The sequence below is a fragment of the Cataglyphis hispanica genome, chromosome 26, assembly GCF_021464435.1.
Source record: "Cataglyphis hispanica isolate Lineage 1 chromosome 26, ULB_Chis1_1.0, whole genome shotgun sequence".
NCBI classification, from domain to species: Eukaryota; Metazoa; Arthropoda; class Insecta; order Hymenoptera; family Formicidae; genus Cataglyphis; species Cataglyphis hispanica.
Window position 1 is genome coordinate 2,291,440 of NC_065979.1, and position 21,323 is coordinate 2,312,762.

The 21,323-nt window shown below is 30.1% G+C and overlaps 1 protein-coding gene across 1 annotated transcript in view; it reads right to left on the reverse strand.

Moving 5' to 3' along the window:
• The window catches only part of LOC126858580 (tRNA dimethylallyltransferase), a 110,916-nt gene that overhangs the window by 68,740 nt on the left and 20,853 nt on the right, over positions 1–21,323 (reverse strand). The window contains exons 2-3 of the mRNA XM_050609037.1: positions 15,597–15,734; positions 14,483–14,841 (exon numbers count right to left, since the gene is read on the reverse strand). Coding sequence (XP_050464994.1) covers positions 14,483–14,841; positions 15,597–15,734 — 497 coding nt within the window. The remainder of the gene's footprint in view (positions 1–14,482; positions 14,842–15,596; positions 15,735–21,323) is intronic.

Sequence of the window (21,323 nt, forward strand, 5' to 3'; positions counted from 1 at the left end):
CACGTGTCGTTGTGCCACCCACATTTGCTAACATTTTCCCGGTGCTTGTTACCACTCGAATAGCTTACAACATAGCAATATTTTTTCCTTTAACGGAATCGAATAAATATCCCTATATGGTGGACAATTTATAAATTCAAATTTATAAATAATTTATAAATTCTGCTTATTTAATTTTAGAGAAAACAAAATCAAGACTACACTTTCTTATCCTTCGCTTAAAATCGTTTAAGTATTTATGCCGCTCTTTAATATTACAATTTTTACAAAGTTGGAAAAGTATCGCGTACACATATACACACAAATATTCATATATGGTGATTTAATATTTAAAGATATTGTACATGAAAAATGGAATATGTTATTTCTGAATATATCCGCAAAATAAAATTATTCTTGTTTAATATTACGATTTTACTTCAATGTATAATCGCTCATCGCCACTTAGTGAAAATATTGGACAAACCTTTAAAAATATCTAAGAAACTTCGAGTCTCTTGCTTTACTTACTTTCAATCAAAATTCATAATTAAAGAAGATTCGAGAGATTAATGGATGAGCCGTTAGAGAAACTTTACATTATTTTCTTTTAATCTATATTAAGAACAAATTGATCTTTGTCATTAAAATGTAAGTTCTATATTACAATAAGATTATTGAGGCATCTACAAAGAATAAAAATGGAAAATGCTCTTTAAAAGAATAGTATCACGCGGGAGTAATATTACACAAATCAATTATCAATGTATTATTAAAATAATCCTCAAAATAATCTCTTGGGAATCGCGCCGTTTTTATCAAAATATCATAGAACGAAAATATTAGCATGCTTCTCAAAAAATATTCTTGATCTTTCTTTCAACCTGAATTCATATTTCTTATACAGTTTTATATATAATTATTTATGTTAGCTGTACAACTTAAATCGATAATAAAAATACAACTTAATATATAGGGTGTTTCTTAAGTAAGTACACAAACTTAAATATGAGATAATTCATATTAAGTTTTTTAATAAATAAATGTAATTTAAAAAAAAGTATTTACTCCAAACAAGGTGTTTGACTTGCAGTTTAAATGTGAATAAAAATATTTTTAAATGTTTTCCAACTTTTCAAAATTTTCATTCTCTTTGCGTAACTTTTACACCCTTTTACTTTAAATTAAAAACGAAGCAGTTTAAGACACATGTTTATAGAACTTTTTTTTCTTAAAATAAGCCAAGGAATATCCCTTCAAATTTGTACTTACTTAGAAAACACACTGTATAACGGCGACAAAAATATTTACAAAATGTAACTAAACATATTATATTTTAGAATTTAAAGATTCTTGAAAAGAAATGAATTCCTGAAAAGATAAGAATTTCTCAAACAAGTTTGATTAAAAATTCTTAAAAAATCAATCCTCGTTTTTTTCCATACAAATATATCCAGCTATAAAACAATAAACATAAAATTAAACCAAAAATTAATAATATTGTTATTAATAATATTGTTTAATATATCCATAACATTGTTTTTATCTAACATTGTGGATAAGCGAAATATTCGAACAATGATCATTCACCTTCACGCAAATTCTTTCTTCAAATTTTTAAAATAAAAAAAAAATTTTAAAACAACAGAGAGACTTAACGATAAATGCTTTTCCACATCGTTGATAATAAGACGTAAAAACTGTAATATTATGTCATTAAAAGGAACTCACATTGTAGGAGCCCTAAAGCTATCATTATTGATGAAATAGACATTTTATAATAGTATCGATTATATCAGATCAGTCTAGCCATATTTTATCGCGCCCGAGGCATTATGGTTGTTGTCTCGAGGGAGATTTCATAATGTTACTATTATTATTATTACAGTATCTGATTAGAAATTCTCTACAGAGAGTAAAATAGTACAATATAAAACAATCTAATGAAATAATAACAGAACAATTTTTTTGAAAATAATTTTTTCTTTGCGATTTCAATATCTCTCGTATTTTTCAATTGACTCGTAAAAGTAAAAAATATCAGTTTTATTTTAATGACTTAAAAAACCCGAATAATATAATAAACTGATGCTTGTATATGCATTTATTTTTATTCAATGAATTTTTTGCGTTAGAAAAATGGATTACCACAATTTTCGATAAATTTACATAAAAATATATTATATTATATATTTTCTTATTAAATATATTATATTATTTATATTATATATTTTATATTATATATATTTAATATATTATATTTTCATCTTCCTTTATTTTTTCTAAAGAGAAAAATACCGAATCGATTACCTGAATAAAGCATCGCCGTTACAAATTTCCATCAAGTTACACGATGCAACCTAATATGTGAGCGATTATACTTAACAAAAAAATATTCGTCAATATTTAATCAAATTACCGCACAGCGATGTACGATAAAGCGCGCGATTACTACCGATAGATTGAAGTCTCGAAGAAGCTATCGAGGCTGGTTGGACCGGATGAGAAGTCATCGAGGGGTTGGTTCGCGACGGCAACACTTGGCAAAGATTCAAAAACAGTGATTGCAAGGCTCTGTCTCAGCGGAGCGCGCCCGGAATATCTTCCTCACTTTCCTCGAACGATCTGGACCTTCTATTCCTTCTTCGGAGTGCGTCCAGTCTCATTCCCTTTTTTTTTTGCGGTCTGTCCTGAGCGGCTTATAGTTGTGGCTTGGAGTGCATCGCCAGCGAAATGGTGAAATATTTGGTGGCGATTTATATCGCGAAAAAAGTGCGCATCCCTGAGGCAGAATCGTGCATTTGAACATTGCTTAAAAGGGGCGGTGAAGAATTCGGGAGTATCGAAAAGATTAAAGAGCTTGCAAACAAATTGTCTGAGAGATGTTCCATAGTAATGCACATGATGTAGGGGAGGATGATATAAGGACGTGTGTGAAAAAAGAATTACTTAAAAACTTTATGTGTATAAAGAATTTAAAAAAACATAGATGAGAAAAATTGAGCAAGAAATTAAAATAATAACGCTCATGTTTTTAAAGTGTAACAAAACAACAAGAAAAAAGTAAAAAATCGTGCAAATTAGAAGCTTGCACATTGCTTCCTCATAATTTTATTTCCTTTTCTTCATAATACCAGTAAGCGTAACTACAAATACGTCCGTACGGGGTGACACCTCGTTTTTGGAAAAATTCAAAATTTTATAGAAAATGAACGCTCTCACTAATTCTCATCAAATTTAATACCAATCATCCTTTAATAATATTTTATTCATGTAAAAATATTTAACCCGATATCTCAAAATTTGTCGAAGTTAAAACAATTACACTTTTTTTTTTAAAAAATTCAAAATTTCATAAAAAGTGAACCCTTTTATCAACTCTCATCAAATTCAATAACAACCATCCCTTAATGATACTCTATTCATGTAAAAATATTTAGATCAATATTTCAAAATTTACGGAAGTTAGAGCAATCATGCGCTTTTTGTGCATATACACACATACGTACACACATACGTACATTTTGTAAAAATACGTTTTAGAATATTCTGAACACACATTAGGATAAAATTTGAAAAAATATTTTATCCTCTATGAGGAAGCAATATTAAATTTTTTGCTAATAGCTTATCGTTAGTGCAAAGTTTAATAAAAATTAATACACTATATACAGGGCGCCAACTTCGGTACAATACTTTATTCTAGAGATAAAATAGAGTTAAAAAATTCCAATACAAAAATTTTGAAGCTGCAATAGTTTTTGAGTTATAAGCGATCAAAGTTTGCCGTTAGTATCGTATAAATTTCATTCGCACACGTGTAACTACACTTACACGTGTACCGATGTGTCATCTGTTATTGATTTTTTTCAAACCAGGTAATGTCGATATTTACTGCATAGCTGATTTTATTTTGTCGTTTCCCACATGCAAGAGAATTTTTCGCATTCAATGTAATATCAACTTATTATCAGCTCCTTTTGATTAAAGCTGTATCTTTTTAATAATGCGAACGATAGTGAACTACTCGAACCACACGCGGCACGAAGAAACTCTCGGCCGACGAGTCTGAAATAAAGTATATATTTTTTTTTTTTTCGTGAAGACGACCTAAACTATACCTGTTTAATTACTTCGGAACTCGTGCGTTCCGAAGATCCCCGGCGGCGGCTCAGTATCTTCTTCTGGACGAAGTAGAAGTATGATCGAAATTTGTTTCGCGCGCGCCGACCAGAGAGATCGAGGAAGAGAATGAAAAGGGGAAAGAAAGAGATAAGCGGGCGAGGAGAGACGAGGAGATGGAAAAGGAGCGTGAAAGGATCATTGGGCGTGTCCAGACAGATCGAGTCGAAAACCCGCTGCTTTATTAAAGCGGCGGGGTCAATGGTGTTACACCGGCCACGATAAAGACACATTCCCTTTAATATTCGCGTCTTAAGCCCATATCGCGCGATGAAGAACTAGGTTGATTAAAAAACGGCTGGAAGGATTTGCGAAATTTTTTCACAAAGTACAATTTGAAATCATTCTTTGCTTTCTCCAAGGACATTGGGATAAATCGCGAAATATTCATATAAATAAAAAAAAAAAATTTTGCACAGTTATTTTAGGTTATAATACTACGAGTTTCATTTCAAATAAATGCACCAAATTCTTATTAAAAAAAGAAACATTCTAAGAAATTAATGTACCTATATATTAAAAAAGTAAACAATGTTTTCATATTTAACATTTGCTGCATACTTATACTTGCACCATTTTGAAATTTATAACTACGCAAAAAAATTAAAAGGCCACTTTCTTCCTTCTACGGAAAAAGCAGTTTTCAAGTGGCTGCAACTTCATTGCATATAATCGGATTGAGAACAAATAAAAAAGCGTTATAAAGCTTGAAGTTTTTAGTTTCAGAATCTTTTAGTCGAGTTCAATTCTTTTTATTTGTTACAAAATTATATTATGAAAGAGCGACGTCCGTCGATTTATCAAATTTTTTAAAATTTTGTCAGTGTCAAAGAAAAAAAAAAAATTGTAACAATTTCGTTGAATTTTAATGAGTAAAGTTTTATTTTTAATTTGCTTTTTTAATAAATGTCACAATTTTTTTTCGCCAAGTTATTCATTAAAAACAATCTATTAAACATTCTTAACTAGTAAAGAAATTATTGTACAATGATTATTAAAAAAGCAATTTAAAGAAAAAAGTCGGCACTTAAAAATGCACTAATTGCTTCGGCCTTTTGCTCGAGTAATTGGGATAATTTTTACTTGTAAATATATTAAAGTTCATAAAAATATTAACGTTTTTTTATTAATTTGCATTGGTTTGAATAAAAAAATACATTTTTTAATTCATTTTAAAGTAGCAATCACACTTTACCAATGGATATTGATTAAAAAGGTAATTTAATGCATTTTTAAATTAATTAATGCATTTTAAAGTGCCAACTTTTCTCTTTAAATTGCTTTTTTAATAATCATTGTGCGATAATTTTTTCACTAATTACGAATAATCAATATCAATAGATTGATTTTACTTCAATAATAAATAATTCGGCGAAAAAAAAACTCGTAGAATATTCATTAAAAAAGCAAATTAATGATAAAAATCTGCTCTTTAAAATCTAGTTAACAAAATTGTGCTACAATTATTTTTCCTTTGACATTCTTTGACAAACTTTTAAAAAATTTGATCAATCGATAGACGTCGCTTTTTCATAACGTAATTTTGTTAAAAATTAAATAAAAACAATTGAACTCGACTAAGAGATTCTCAAACTAAAAACTTCAAGCTTTTCTATTTATTTCAATCCGATGTATGCGACAAAGTTGCAGCTACATGAAAATTGTCTTTTCTGTTTTCAGGAGGAAAATAGTCCCTCAATTTTTTTGCGTAGTACACCATAACCTAAGAATTTAAAATTTTCACTGATGAAATTAATCGTAATGTCATTGTATGTACATATATAAGAACACTAGGCGAATTCGAAAAAAGAGAGCAGCTGCGAGGAAATCTCGCGAAGCAAATGTCAAACAAATCCGAATAAATGTCCGACATTAAAAGATATTAAGGCGTTGCTTTATCAGCGCCATACACATGGTGTCTTATACTACGGCGCTCCCCGCCGCTAATCAAATACCGCGATCTACATAATTTGCTTAGGAGCGATCATAAATCATGACCCCGCGCAAGTAGCTTATCTCGAGTGTTGATTCAGTGAAATTAGTATTACTGGGAAAACCGGCTTGCTCTTTCTTTTCTTCCCGTTACTCTCGTGTGCGCGCGGAAAAGAAATTCTGCATCCCGACCGCGGGATAACTCAGAAATGCGAACCTGCGAAGTTGCTTGAAGGCAATCCTGGAAATAATTCCTTGAACGCCAATTATTGGAATAAGATATACATATTGCTCGAATCATGGCTAATATATACAATAAAACAATATCTACAATGAAATAGATAGATTATTATTTAATTATTTTTTTTTTGCATTTTTTACATGTACGGCAATAAAGCTAAGAAATAACATTATTTGAAGAAATTTTTGTTAAGAAATTTATAAAAATTTTTATAAAAAATTAATATGTTTACTTTCGAATTTCTTGCAAAGATATCAGAGATATCTATAATTATCAGAGAGAGAAAAAATCATAGTGTCTATTTGCACGTACGTGTACTTACGCTATCTTTTAAAAGAGTAAATCGCTTTAACGTCCTAACAGAAAATGTTATTACTGCAATGCGTGCAAAGATGCAGCGGAATACTATCTCATTAATCTTCTTTCTAAATAACTGGCGTTCATTTATTTTCAGCGAACATTATTACATTACATTACATTATTTATATTACATTATGAAATATATGCGCACGTAAAGAGAGGGAAAATGTAATTAATATATAAGATAATAATATTGTACACAATATATTTATATATACGTTCGTATAATTAAATTACATTTCTCTTTCATGCATCACGGTTTTAACTTAATTAATATCAAAGTAAAAATTGCAACACAAATTAAAATCTTTTAGTATTTTCTAAAAAAAGGTTCTTCTTATATATTAAATAAAAAACAATAAATTTAAGATATAGGGGAAAATAGGGTAAAACTAAGTACTATTTTGGATCTTCCTACAAAATATCAGAAAGTAAAAAAAATTTTGCTGATCGTTAATTAATCTTTACTGGATCTTAAACAATGAGAAAATGAGGCTAATTGCTGAAAAAAAAAATATTTAGGAATCAAGAATAACAAGATTTTTCGGTTTTGCCCTACCGATAAGACACCGAGTTAATCAAAGATAAGCACTTATCACGAAGAGAAACAGAGGTATCTGGTTTTATTCTACTTTTCCATATATATTGTATATATACATATATATATATATATATATATATATATATATATATATATATACATTATATATATATACACAAATTAAAATCTTTTAATATTTTCTAAAAAAAGGTTCTTCTTATATATTAAATAAAAAACAATAAATTTAAGATATAGGGGAAAATAGGGTAAAACTAAGTACTATTTTGGATCTTCCTACAAAATATCAGAAAGTAAAAAAAATTTTGCTGATAGTTAATTAATCTTTACTGGATCTTAAACAATGAGAAAATGAGGCTAATTGCTGAAAAAAAAATATTTAGGAATCAAGAATAACAAGATTTTTCGGTTTTGCCCTACCGATAAGACACCGAGTTAATCAAAGATAAGCATTTATCACGAAGAGAAACAGAGGTATCTGGTTTTATCCTATTTTCCCATATATATTGTGTGTGTATATATATATATATATATATATATATATATATATATATACATATATAACATATAAACATATTTTTTATGCAATATTCCAAAAATATAAGAAAATGTGATAACAAGGTATCATATATATTTTTTTTTGCAATATTATTATACATGTGTTCCCGGCGTTCCACAAATATTAAATTATATCGCCAATTTTATGAAAAGCCTTCGTCAGTGGTTTTTGTAATATGCGGCATAAAAATGCGGATCAGAGAAACCATGTTGACCATACGCTTGCTGAATTAAATTTGATTTACATGGTCTTTACTTGGTGAAAATCCTCTTCTGGATTCAAGTCGCAATTTTTTGCGCGGCCAGACTCTTTTGATTTATAAGAAAAGCAGCCTATGCCTGTTAAATATATATAATGTTGAGATGTTTCCTACGATATTGTGCATAAAAAGCTACTGCTATCTATATTTTGTGGAAAGTAATGGAATTAAAGAGGAACATTCGAAAAAGCGTTAAAGTTTAAAGATGTTATAAATATGTTGTAAATTAAGTTTACAAAGTGTTGTTAATGAATCTTTCAGCGAATTATTTTCTGCCTGCGATAGAAGCAATATATGTATTATTAATTAATTATATATAATACAAAAAGGCAGTGTTTATTTTTCTCTTTTTTTTTGTTGATTAAATTAAAATTAAAAATTGAGCGTTTTAGAAATGTTTGATTATTAGATATTATTTTAAGTAAGTGAATCATTCATTTAAAATTTTACAACTTTAATGCCTTCAAAAAAATACTGCATGAATAATTATTATATTTTTCATCTTCTGCAATTTTCATTTTATCACGTACCTAATTATAATTTGATTACTTGTCAGTTAATAGATAAAAAACTAATATTTTTATAATTTCAAAGTTATTAATGTCTTAACACACATTTTTGTTAAGAGTGATTGCACAAATCTGCATAATATATACACAAATTCTCGTCACGCGCGACATGTCAATCAATAAGTAATAAGTAAGCTCGCTAAATTTTTTTACGCTCGGAAAATTGATGGCCATTTGAGTAATTATGATTTTCGCTTTACGTATGATCGCATACGAGACGAGGATATCATAAACGTGTCATCGAAGTCAGAGAAAGGAGCGAAACGACTCCGGAATTTTCATCGTGCTACTAAATAGGGAGAACATCCATTACGTTTTATCGATATTGGCGTTGTGATCCAAGAACAGCACGTTTAAATTCATATTATTTCAATCTAACACAATTTAAATTGTCAGACAAAATAAGTGTGAATAAAATTATCCCCAAGAAAATCAAGAAAAAAATTTAAGAAATATATCAATTAACTCCATCATATCAATTAATACATTAAAATTAAAATATGATATAGAATGCATTTAAGATATATTCAAAAATATTAATTACATAAAAAAAAGAAAAAAGCCTGTTTGAGTGTATTTTAAGAAATATATCTAACAAAAAAGTAAATTTATATATAAAACAAAAAAAAGAAAGATATAAAATGAGATTAATTTTAAAATAAATGATTGTTTTGTAATTAGTCTTGATTACATAAAAAAACTGCTAATAAATAAAGCTTTTAAAAAGCAAATTAATTTTATGAAATTTATCACTTTACTGACGATCAGAAACATCGATGCAAAAAGGAAGGGATTTTTTTACGAGTCGCGACGATGACAAGGCGATACATAAAAATTCCGGAACAAGGCTGTTAAGCTTTATGAGTGCCGCCTTTTCCCTTAGGCGTAAAGCATAAAAAAAGGACCGTTCAAATTTTATAAATATATGAAGTCATATTCCCCGCAAACAGTTCGCTAATAATTTTGCAAGTTCCATTTCAATTTATCACATCGTGCATCGAAGCAAACAAGAATTAGTATAGTTTAATTATTATTCGGATTTCTGTAGAGAAAATATTCTCGTAATCGATCCGCCCAGTTTTTAGAAAATAATGTGCCGAAAGTGTATATTATTATGTATAAAGAGTGTTAAAAAATTAAAGTGCAAATTGCAAGGGGCGGTGTTCATAACATTTTAACGTTTGCGGTATAATAATGTCGGCTTCTTGTAAAGAAACCATCAAAAGAACTGAGTTTCATTGATTAAACTCGTATTCAAGCCGCTATTAATACTAATGAAACTAATCAAACACAAGCGGTTCATAAAAAGATAAATAAATTATTTCTTGGTGAGTAAATTATAAATATGCATTGCTTTTTCAATCGATAAACATGCTACGTATAGATTGATAATAAAATAGCTCAGTGTGCCAAATATTACACGATAATAGAAACGAAAAATTTGTTTGTTTCACATTAATTAAGATGATACAATAAATTGTAAATAAAAAATAAAATAAATTAAATGAATATCGACACCAAATACGTCGAAAAATATGCCACGATGATCGATGATAGTAAGAAAGTTGTTATAAGAAAATCATACTTCTTAATAATAAGGTTTCGTGTAAGGGTTCCTCTCTATCTGATGGGATTGGTCATATACAGAAATATAAAGAAGTGATCGGAAGGTTAATTGAACGCTCGTTATTCGAGTGCTTCGGAAGCACAGCGAATAAATATAATTTGAAGCCTCTGAGAGTTGAACGAGGTGACAGAATAAAGGAAGAAAGACACGACAGCTGGCGACGCACGGGATCCTTGCCTGACCTAACCCAAATCCCGATCAAAAATATTCTATAGGGTTCGACGTCTTTTCACGCACGAGACGCAAGTGTGCAGGATGATCGCCGCGAAGGTAAAAGGTGCACTTCCGAGACGCAGCTGCCATTGGTAGCCATACTGTGAAAGCGTAACAGTTGTCCAAAAGACGTGCCCTGCTCTGCTTTGCCTCTGCTCCACCCTGCTCTAATTGGCCATTGTCGATCGTTTTGCGCATTCACACCGAGGAAACCCAATTGTGTTTATCCGATCGATTCGGGAGCTGGACACGCAAATCCCACAGAAGCCGAAGTCAGGTCAAAGGAACGCGGGGAAACACCATCATTCTACCTTGCCGACATTCATTGATGATGTTGGTCGCGGCGCGATACCGCGGCGAACCGTTAATCATAATTAATCGAAGATGGCGGATGCACAAAGTAATTTCAATTATCGTGACGTATAACGCGGAAAAAGATTTCTCGCTTGATTGATGACGATTGCGTGAGGATACGCGTTTGAACGCTTCGGGATTCGATCACGTCGTTCGTTGCCGGGCCCGCGCGAATTATTGTTACTGTGAACGTAGCTTTATAAGTCCGCGATTCTGCGAAAAACGCCGGCAAAGTAACAGGTGGACCTACAGCGAACTCCGGTGAAAAAAAAAACCGGGACTCTCTCCTTTCATTAAATTCACGCGGGTCTCAAACGAGAAATATGGGATCACACATAAAGTAAATTTTATACACAGAATTACGTGATCATAATTATACACGATTATAATATTGTTTTGTTCATATCAAAATTAATTGGATCACTGAATATATCAAAATCACAGCTCTTATGGCTATAATTTTAATATAAAATCTCTGAACAGAGAAGTTTAAACAGGAAGATTGATAATCTCTATCTAAATTAAGTTTTGAAATAACTTTGGTAAAGTTACTAATTGTAAATTCAAAGCCACAAAATTAAAAAAGTTAAATTATCCAAATTTAATTTCACATAGTTAATCCTTAACATGCACTATGGAATCAGATTGACCCCAGACAAATTCAACGTCAATTTACTCTGATTCCTCATTTTGATTCTCAAAATAAATCCCTTTTTTGCCCTATTGCACTAATTTTTTTCTTAAAGTGTCTCACATCTCGAGAGTAACGGGTTAAATTTTTAGTTTAAAATATCAAAAATAGTATGAGTTCTGATTTTTTGAGTAAAAAAAGTCATTTTTCACGTTGTTTTTTGGTAGAATTTTGGGGAATTTTTTTTCATATTCAAAATTAAATTTTATGTAAAAACACAATTCCGTTGGATAGAAGGATGTTTCAAAGTTATTATGTAATTTTTTCAAGTCAAAAATTCAAATAGCTTCATTGCAGTAAGCATTTAATAGTGGGGGCTGAAACGACCCCAGTGTGACCGTTATGTAATTCTGCTGAAGTGCACGTTAAGGGTTAAGGATGTTTCGTACCTATTTTTGAAATATTAGGAATTTAATCAAAATTGTACAGAATGTTCTTACATATGTTCAGAAACTTATTAAAAAATCCTGAATCGATTCACTGAAGCGATCAAATTATGAGGATTTTAAATTGTAAAAAAATATTATTTGTCTCTTTCTCTCTTTCTGCAAATACTCGTTTTTCATTGTTTCTTGGAGTTGATATCAGAAGATATTCACGATGAAAAGCCATAAATTTAAAAAAATATTAATTACAACTATTTTCTTTTGACGAAGACGTCAAAATCTATAATGTATAAAATCAATAAATCAAAATCTATATCAAATATATTATTTTGTAATACTTTAATTTTTTTTTAATCCGGATTTATTTTTTTAATTTTTCAAACAGTAAATGTAAGAAATATGTTTTTTCTTTTTTTAATTTTGACAATTTTTTGCTACTATTGTACATGCAAAATTCTGAAGTTATCCGAATTCAATTTCACATAGACACAAATTGAAAAAGCATAATTTTATTTAAATTAAATGTCATAAATAGCAAATATGATATAACTGTAAATTCCATTCCAAATGAAAGAAGAGAAAATTATTCTTAATTCTATTTAAATTTGTATATTTAACTTCTTTTTTATTGCGATTAGTTAGCTAATTTTTATTAAGTATCAGATAACGCAGAAATACATTACTTGTTCTGTTAGAATATTGTTCATTGATCTATATCTATCTTTTATTGCATATAAATAAGCATGATGAAAACGATTTTCAAATGACTCTCCACTGACTGTTTTATAGTTACAGACACATTTACATTTTGCTGACGTATGCTGAAGTCGATTACTTAAACAAGATAATACTGAAAGCACCTTTATAATAAATCAAATGTCAAAGCCAAGACAATTTAAATAAATTTCAAACAAATTTAAAAAATTTTAATTATAAATAAAACCATTTTCAATAAGAAAAAATTATTTAAAATTATTTTCCTAAATTTTAAATCTTAATTAATAAAAGCGAGAAAAAATTTTGCAATTAGAGTCAAAAGTGTATTAAAAGAGCTAAATAAAATAAAAATTATTCTAATATAGGAAATTGATTAGTTATTTATTAAGCGATCAAAACATGAATGAAAACATCTAAATTTATAAGTTAATTATCTTTAAGTAATATTCCATATTATCATAGATAATCTTAAACATAAGTCTTTCATATATTAACATTTAATATTTTCAGAATTCTTGTAGAAAAAGTAATCTCTCGAAGAACATTTTGATTATTATATTTAACAATTCGAGAAATTTCATTTTAAATTGCTCAATTTTAAGACATATTTAAAATATCTTTTCAATAGACTCATCTTTTAGACAAAGTAAATTTACTGACAAGATTTTTAAACACTACTAAATTATAAACGTCATCAATATTAGCATAAGCTCTACTCGTAATGGCAGAACTCAATTTATCTGCAACATCATTGCATCAATCAATTAATTAATTATACAATTCCGGGAACAATAGCGCTTGGCATTAATTAGTTCACAGACTTTATTTATATCAGAGCCAAGATGCGCTTCAGATTACTCGCCAAAATTAAGAATTTTAAATTCAGAATTTTATAAATTGATTGTGCAATATAACATTCTCTTAAATAATCCATTCAGATAACGCAAGAGAGCAAATTGCAAGTGTCATGTTAAAAACTGTACGGTTTAAGAAGAAAGCGTTCACTAATTAAAAAAAAGAAAAGTATATTGGATATTCGACGAAATGTGGCTATAAACATAAAATCGATTCAGGTGTTAATTTTTCGTTATCTGTTACTCTCTGAATTTTATCAATTCATTTTCGAATTAAATTTCACAATACCACAGGCTAGCACACCTGAACGTATCTTCCAAAATTTCCATAATTTCTTGTATTATGTAACACAAAGGGAATTCGATAGATTTATTGTATTTCTGGAAGTTTTCTTCCTTCAATGAAGAATGTCTCTCCGAAATGAGCGATTCAATTTATATTATCAAAGTAAGATGTAGTGCACATCTTATCAAACTGATATCAAAGTGAGCTTCATTCCGTTATCGAAAGTAGGTCAGAATTTTATCGCGGCGCGAGGAATTAGGATTTCATAAGCTCATTTTTTAAACTTTACGATCGTCACCTTGAGACTTAATTGCACAGCGTTCGAGTGGAAAATGTTAATGAATTCAATGAATTAAATTAATGCCTACATATGCGTCAGGGATACCGGTGGACTGTCTGATTAATGTTCGCTTCTTCTAATTTTTAATGTGACAAGTGGCATTATAACAACCGTCGAATATCAAGTAACTCTATCTATCGAAGCCATTCACGTGGCGAATTTCAGTCGATTTCATTTTAAATATCTATTTTATAAAAAACGAGATAAAAAGTTTCAAACTAATCAATTTATTTTTAATTGTATTTACAAAACACGATGTGAAAGCATCAAATCAAATTTTATATTTAATATAAATAAAAATAAAACAATTTGTTGCAACATTTAAATTTGTTTAATCAATAATTCCTATATTAATAATTATTATTAGATCTTACCTTATGACTTTCCGCCTGTTGTTAGGATGCAATCGGCGCGCCATCTCCGGATCGACCTCCATTAGTCTTCGATGTAGTTCCTCGTTGCTATCATCACATAATCTCGCGTCGAATTTCAACTTCTTGGTCGGTGCCATTTCATTATCATCGTCATCGTCATTCTGTCTACCGACCCGTATGTTATATCGATCATCCGATCTCTTCTCGATAGATGCGCTCGAATCGGTCGCGCTTGAATCGGCTTGCACTGACGGATCTTTCGGATCGGCTATAAGGATCTCCCATAGCAGAGATTCTATATAATAGTTTGTACCGCCGACGACAACGGGCAGTTTCCTCCTGGCCACCAGGTTGTCTATCTATATCGATAGGAAAAGGAACAGAGCGTCGAAAGAGGGTACAACCGAGAACAGAACCGAGCGATTCGCGCGAGAGACCGTGGCTAATGATCGTATCAAGGTCTTTGCGTGAATCAGGGGCGTTCCGATTGGCTTCGGCCAAGATCTTTATTTTACGAAGTCAATTTCGCGCGCGAACCGAGCTGCAAATCCATCATGATTGTAAAGTCGCGCGTGAAACATCCAATCGGTGCAATTGTAATCCTTAATATCCGACAATAAGTTGAATGTGCGGATCGAAACGAAGAGAAAAAGTATTACTTTCATCGTATACGATTCATTAAGAATTCATCGTACGCTTTTCATTAACACACCCTGAGAAGGCTGATTCGCTCATTAATAATTTTATCTGCTTACGATAATCACGATTTATAAATTCCCCATTCGCATTATTTTCCGAAAGATCCTACGATTAGCATGTACGAAGGCATCCGGGCTCATTAAACTAGATATAAAACATATTAATATATGCAAATTATTATGGTAATTATTATTATTGCGCTAAATTAAATTTTCAGTTATCTTATAAAATTCACGTGTCGGTAAATCCTGAATTATGCTTTAGATATGTACTAATTGTAACCGGTTGTAACCGACGTAAACGGTGAAGTACGATCATCCTTGTTGTTGTAGTAATGTTAGGATTAGCTGCCGCATTAAGCGTCGATTATATCCGGAGAAAGAAAAGAAAAAAAAACGAAAACGATGAAAATTACAATCGGCAAGGCCATGTTTCTGAAGTCTATTACGGAGAAGTTGGTCAGTGGATCCACGACGTCCAGCATGTGATGTGGTGCCGCCTGTCTTTCCGCCGTGCTTACTTTCGCAGTAACTATGTCCAGACTTTTGTACACCTGCGGGCCAAGATAATTGCCGTAATTAAAAACAAGATAATGAGAAATTATTCGTTACAAGTACGTAACGAAATAGTAAGTAACCATAGATAAATAACGCATGAATAGAAAATTATGACAGATCGAATAATTTTGTTAATTGCATTAAATGCTTGTGTGATTCAGGGCCAGAAATAAATGCACCAAATAATGCAGGCATGACCGTATTCAACGGAGTCGTCAGATTAAATCAGATTCGAATTCTGTATCACGAAAGTGGAGAAGTGGAACAAGAAATTTTATCAAGTTTTCGATAAAATCCTGAAATAACAAATTAATACGATTTATTTATTAACTCTATAATATTAACTCTATTAATTCTTATAATTTTTTATCAATTTCTCGATTTAGACATTTAATAATACAAATGATGTCACTCAAATATTATTCATGAATTTTATCAAAAACCTAACTTGGCACTCTGTTTTTAATAAATAAAGTTTTCACTATATAAAACAAATATTTTGTTTGTTGTTGTCTATAGTAATATTTCGTCAAATGTTATGTTTAAAAAATTTTTAATTAAAAAAAAATAATAACATCCGATTTTAAAATAAAAAGAATCATTAATATGTCTTGATTCAGAATCGTTAGTTATTTGTAATGATTTTCCTTTGTAATGATTTGTAATTAAACAGTTTAAAAGTTACAACGTATTTATAATAATTTACAAATAACTTTGTTAATTTTAAAGATATCATGATTGCGCAAAAATATTATAGAAAATACAAAGAAAAATGAATAAGAAAACAAAAAAAGTAAAAAATATAATTATTACAAACTACAAATGATTCTAAAACACTTAGCGCAAATGGATTCTTTCACAAGAGATATCTTTAAAATTGACAAACTTACTTTATTTGCTTATAGTAAAAACGTTGTAACTTTTAAACCATTTAACTAGAAACAAAAAGAAAATCACTACAAAAAATTGCAAATAATTCTGAATCAAAATATATTAACATTTTTTCTTTAAAGTTAAAGTCAGGTGATAGTCATTTTTTAAAAATTCTCTATTTTTTTTATAGCTTCATCTACAAACAAAAATAATATTACTATAAACAAAATAATATCGTTTTAAATAATGAACACTTTATTTATTAAAAATAAGATTAAGTACTAGTAATACGATCCGATGATTCAAATAAAGAACTATGTCGGTGTTTCTTTATTTGGATATTTATCAAATCATTTGTATTTACAAGCGAGTTTATGGGTGGGCAATGATTTCCAAAAAAGAACATATATATATATATATATGTGTGTGTGTGTGTGGTAGGTGCGTGCGTGCGTGCGTGCGTGCGTGCGTGCGTGCGTGCGTGCGTGCGTGCGTGCGTGTGTGTGTGTGTGTGTGTGTTTGAGATCATTGCACGCGTAAATCAGAATGATTCCCATGCAGAGAAAAATTTTTTTTATTGAAAAAAAAGTTCCTATTAATATTGTGAGAGAAATCTGAGTAAGAGATATTTTTAACGAAAATCATTTTTAAAATTGTGATAATTACAAACACGATTCGGTGTGTCGTGTGAAAGCGAAACAATATCTTCCTGTTTTTTTTACTTCTCAATGCTCAATATAGTCTTTAAAAAATTTATTAAATTTGCTTTTCCACTTATGATATCAATAAACTCAATTAATGTTAATTTCAAGTGTCTTAAAACGATATATCTTCTATTGTACCTTGATCATTAAGAAAAATTTTTTATCTATACCTAAGTATACTGCAAATTCTGCAACTGTATGTGCGGAATTTTTTATATATATTTATTGCGAGATATATTAATCGGATAACGATTCTTCTAGAATGAATCGACACTATATCGTGTCGTTGAAACAAACTTGAAATGCACAATTAAAAAATATTAAGGCGATTGTCTTAACTTTCGTTTCGCTTCACTCGAATGGATTCAAGTGAAGTTAAAGAAATCTTGTACATCGCTTCTGCAACGACGTCAAGAAGAAAAGTGGTACAGTGACATAATATATGTATGAAGTATCGGCAAAGTTTTTGGGGACAGTGATCGGCTGCTGATGGAGCAGCTGCTACTCGAAATTCACTAAGTCCCGCTGAGACTCGGTGTTGGCTGCAAAAACCAGAAGTCGATGACGGAAGTTAGGTGCCAGTATAAGATGGATTATTAACGACTTAATAACGAATTAATTAATAATGATTATGACCCAATCATATGCAACTCAAAAAATAGTCCATTGACAGCAGATAATAAATATGTTTTGTAGCAAAAGCAAATATAAAATTAAGAAAAAAAAATGGAACTGCGCATGTGTTAATAAAATTGTGATCAAGTTATCTGCGCAAATTAAATTTAAAAAAAAATTTTTATTATTTTATGACAGTAAGATTAATATGTGATATTCCAAAAATATCTTTGGACCGATCTAATTGGTAATCAATCAATTAGCAGTCTCTCGTCTTGATATTTCTATATTTTTGAAAAAATATATCTTGTGATAACAAAATACATTTTCCTCTACGTAACAATTATTCTTTTTCTTAATTCAAGAAGAACCGAATACGTATTAAATACGTGCTTGGGAGGATCAATAGAACCTTCAATCACTTTCCTACTTTATTAATCGCCCGGTTATACCAAACGAAGTTCCATCGGCGCTGCGTGACTCGCTTACGCAATGGCAAAGGTATAAAAGGAAAGGAAGCGAAAGAACGATTGTAGAACTTGTATAACACGTACTCGAAGTAAAAACGGAATCAGTCACGTGCTAACACATCCTATCTAAGAAATCATTCCCCAACATACTAAGACGCCCCAATAGCAATTCCTTAATTACTTGATGCGCCTAATGGCACTTTTTGCTGACCAGTCCAATTATTGATTGATAAATTGTATCGGGCCTTACCGTATAAAAACTTACCGTATAACTTATAATTATCGATTCTATCGGTCGTTTCATAAGCAAAATAGCTCCGCACGTATATCAATGTTATTTCGACCATGACGCAAGTTATATGAAGTTTAAAGCCGCTGATGGCAGTAATACAAGATATTTAAATCGCTCAAGCAGGTCAACGAATATTATTTCCATAAGCACTTTAAAATTCATAATATATTTTTATAGCTAAGTTGGCTGCCGTGCAGACGACAATTGACTTGATGATTTATTAAATACTTAAATCTTTTAAAAACATACACATTCTTTCAAAATAGAAAAAGAAGTTCTCGACATCGATGGAAGAGATCTATCGATTTCGAAGAGTTTAATCGGCATACCCAGCAGTCCGTTAGATGCATGATGCGTTCGATGAAACAGGTTCCTAAGGTTCCGGTATACGTTGAGATATCTTGAATGATTGCACTCGCAACCTTCGTTAGCCTTCATTCATCAGCCACTTGTCAGACAAACTACTTTATGTTCAGTGGTTAAAGAATCAAATAAATGTATCGATATTTAAGCAACTAAAGGGCCGTTTGAAACAAATATCTTTGCAATTAAAACTTTTACATATATTAACAATAAATTCAGTTATTTAGAAATAAAGCAATATATATATATATATATATTTGTGCATGAATTGTTGTTTCATATGTTCAATATGACAAATAAAAAAGGACTTAGTTTATATGTGCAATTGTAAACACATGAGAACATAACAATAATTTTAATTAAAAAAAAAAAAGTAAAGATTTTTTTAATAAAAATTCCTAATTAATTTAACAATATTTTTAAATTAAAAAAAAATATAATAACCTTCATAATTTTTTTTAAAGAAAAACTTATAAATGATTGTGTATGTTCAATATTCAGAAAATATAATTTTTTGACAATTCAATAATTCAATAAAAAAGACTAATAAGAACCAAATATGTGATATAAGCGCAAAACAAAAAACAAAATCATAAATTAATTATAAGCGCTGTTATATACGTGATGTGGGCGCGAATCAAAAAATAAACTCAAAGATTAATTATAGGCGCTTTTATTAGACGTTTCGATCCACTTCAAACCATCTTCAGTAACTGAATAACAGAAAAAATACAGATATGTGAATAAATTACGATCACAAAAATGTACGTGTCTCTAATAGAAGATGCTAATAGTTCATTCCATCTTTTTGTCGCACTCCAATCGTTCACATTTTATTTCAAACGTGGCTGCAAATAAATACGAATGCGCGATTTAAACATTGATTAGCATCATTCTCTCTTTTTGCCGAAGTTATTAATTTAGTACATATTTGATAGCAGCGTCTTCTCTTATACATTCTGTTAAAAAAAACAAGTTCTGTTAAAGAATAAAGTATAAGATCTTGAACAAAATTGACAAAACTGCAGTATTATGAAATTTTGTAAGATGCTATGTATACAAGTTTATTATTTCAATCTAATTTTTCAAATATCAAGATACTAAAGAATATTAAAGTATTCTATATTTTAATTTTTTTTAGTTTTTATGAATAAAACATTTTCAAGCAAAAGTCAAAGCATTAATTAGTTTTTAATATAAACATTTATAATTTATTAATTTTGTTATTATAATAAATTAATATTTATGATAATAACATAATTATTATAATTTTAATAAAATAATAATTATAATTCTTTTTATATATGCGTCACAATTTCTGCCCTATATTTAAGGCATTCTAAAAAAAGTATCTGGCAACTTTAAATGCGGTACAATAGAAGAGAATATGCACGTCATCCCTTCTAAACGTGATTGAAGATGTTATAATTCGATTATTATCTCGAAACTCACTTTCGTGCATTACAGAACGCAGGTTGAAAAATCTTTCGTAGATCTCTAACACTTTTAAATTGGACAGGTAAATATGATATCTGAACAAGTAAGCCGTTACGACGGATCAACTACTTCAGGGGCAATCATAAGATCTCTCATATAGAATGCTTCAAGTTTCGAGACCACATATATTAAATTAGTGATATACAAAATTATATATATTATAAGCTTGAATTAGATCTTTCTCTAATTAGAAAATATCTCCTTTTGCTCTTTAATATTTTCGAAAGTACACAATCTCGAAAATTGACATGATGCAAGTTATACAAAATAAAGAATTTTGATTTTCAATTTAAAAAGCCATATATATTGAAATATTGCGAAGATAACCAAATGGAGTTCCAATTCCGTATCCAATCCAATCAAGCAGTCATTACACAATCACAAATACTGCTAAAAAACAATAGCTATCCAGAAGAATTAATCAGGCAGTAGAGCGGGTGTCGGAACTCACTTCAAGGTTCAAAGAAGAACGAAATTCCATTTATCTTTCTTGTCCCTCTCTTTCTTCTTCGTCATTCCATGATCAGTTCAGCGGGTAAATGGCATTCCACGACACCGCGTTGGCGGAAGTCGCTCTCTAGACAAATCTAATTCGAGACTTCAGAAATAGATGAGAAGCGGAATCCTCGATATCTTCGAACGTTCTTAGACACAAGGTCGCAAAGCTAGAGAAGTCTAAAAGAGCAGAGCGCAGAAGTGCCACGTGCCGGCCAATTGGACAAAATCTAACGGTGTCCAATGCGAAAAGAAGAAGTTTCACCGATTGAGAAT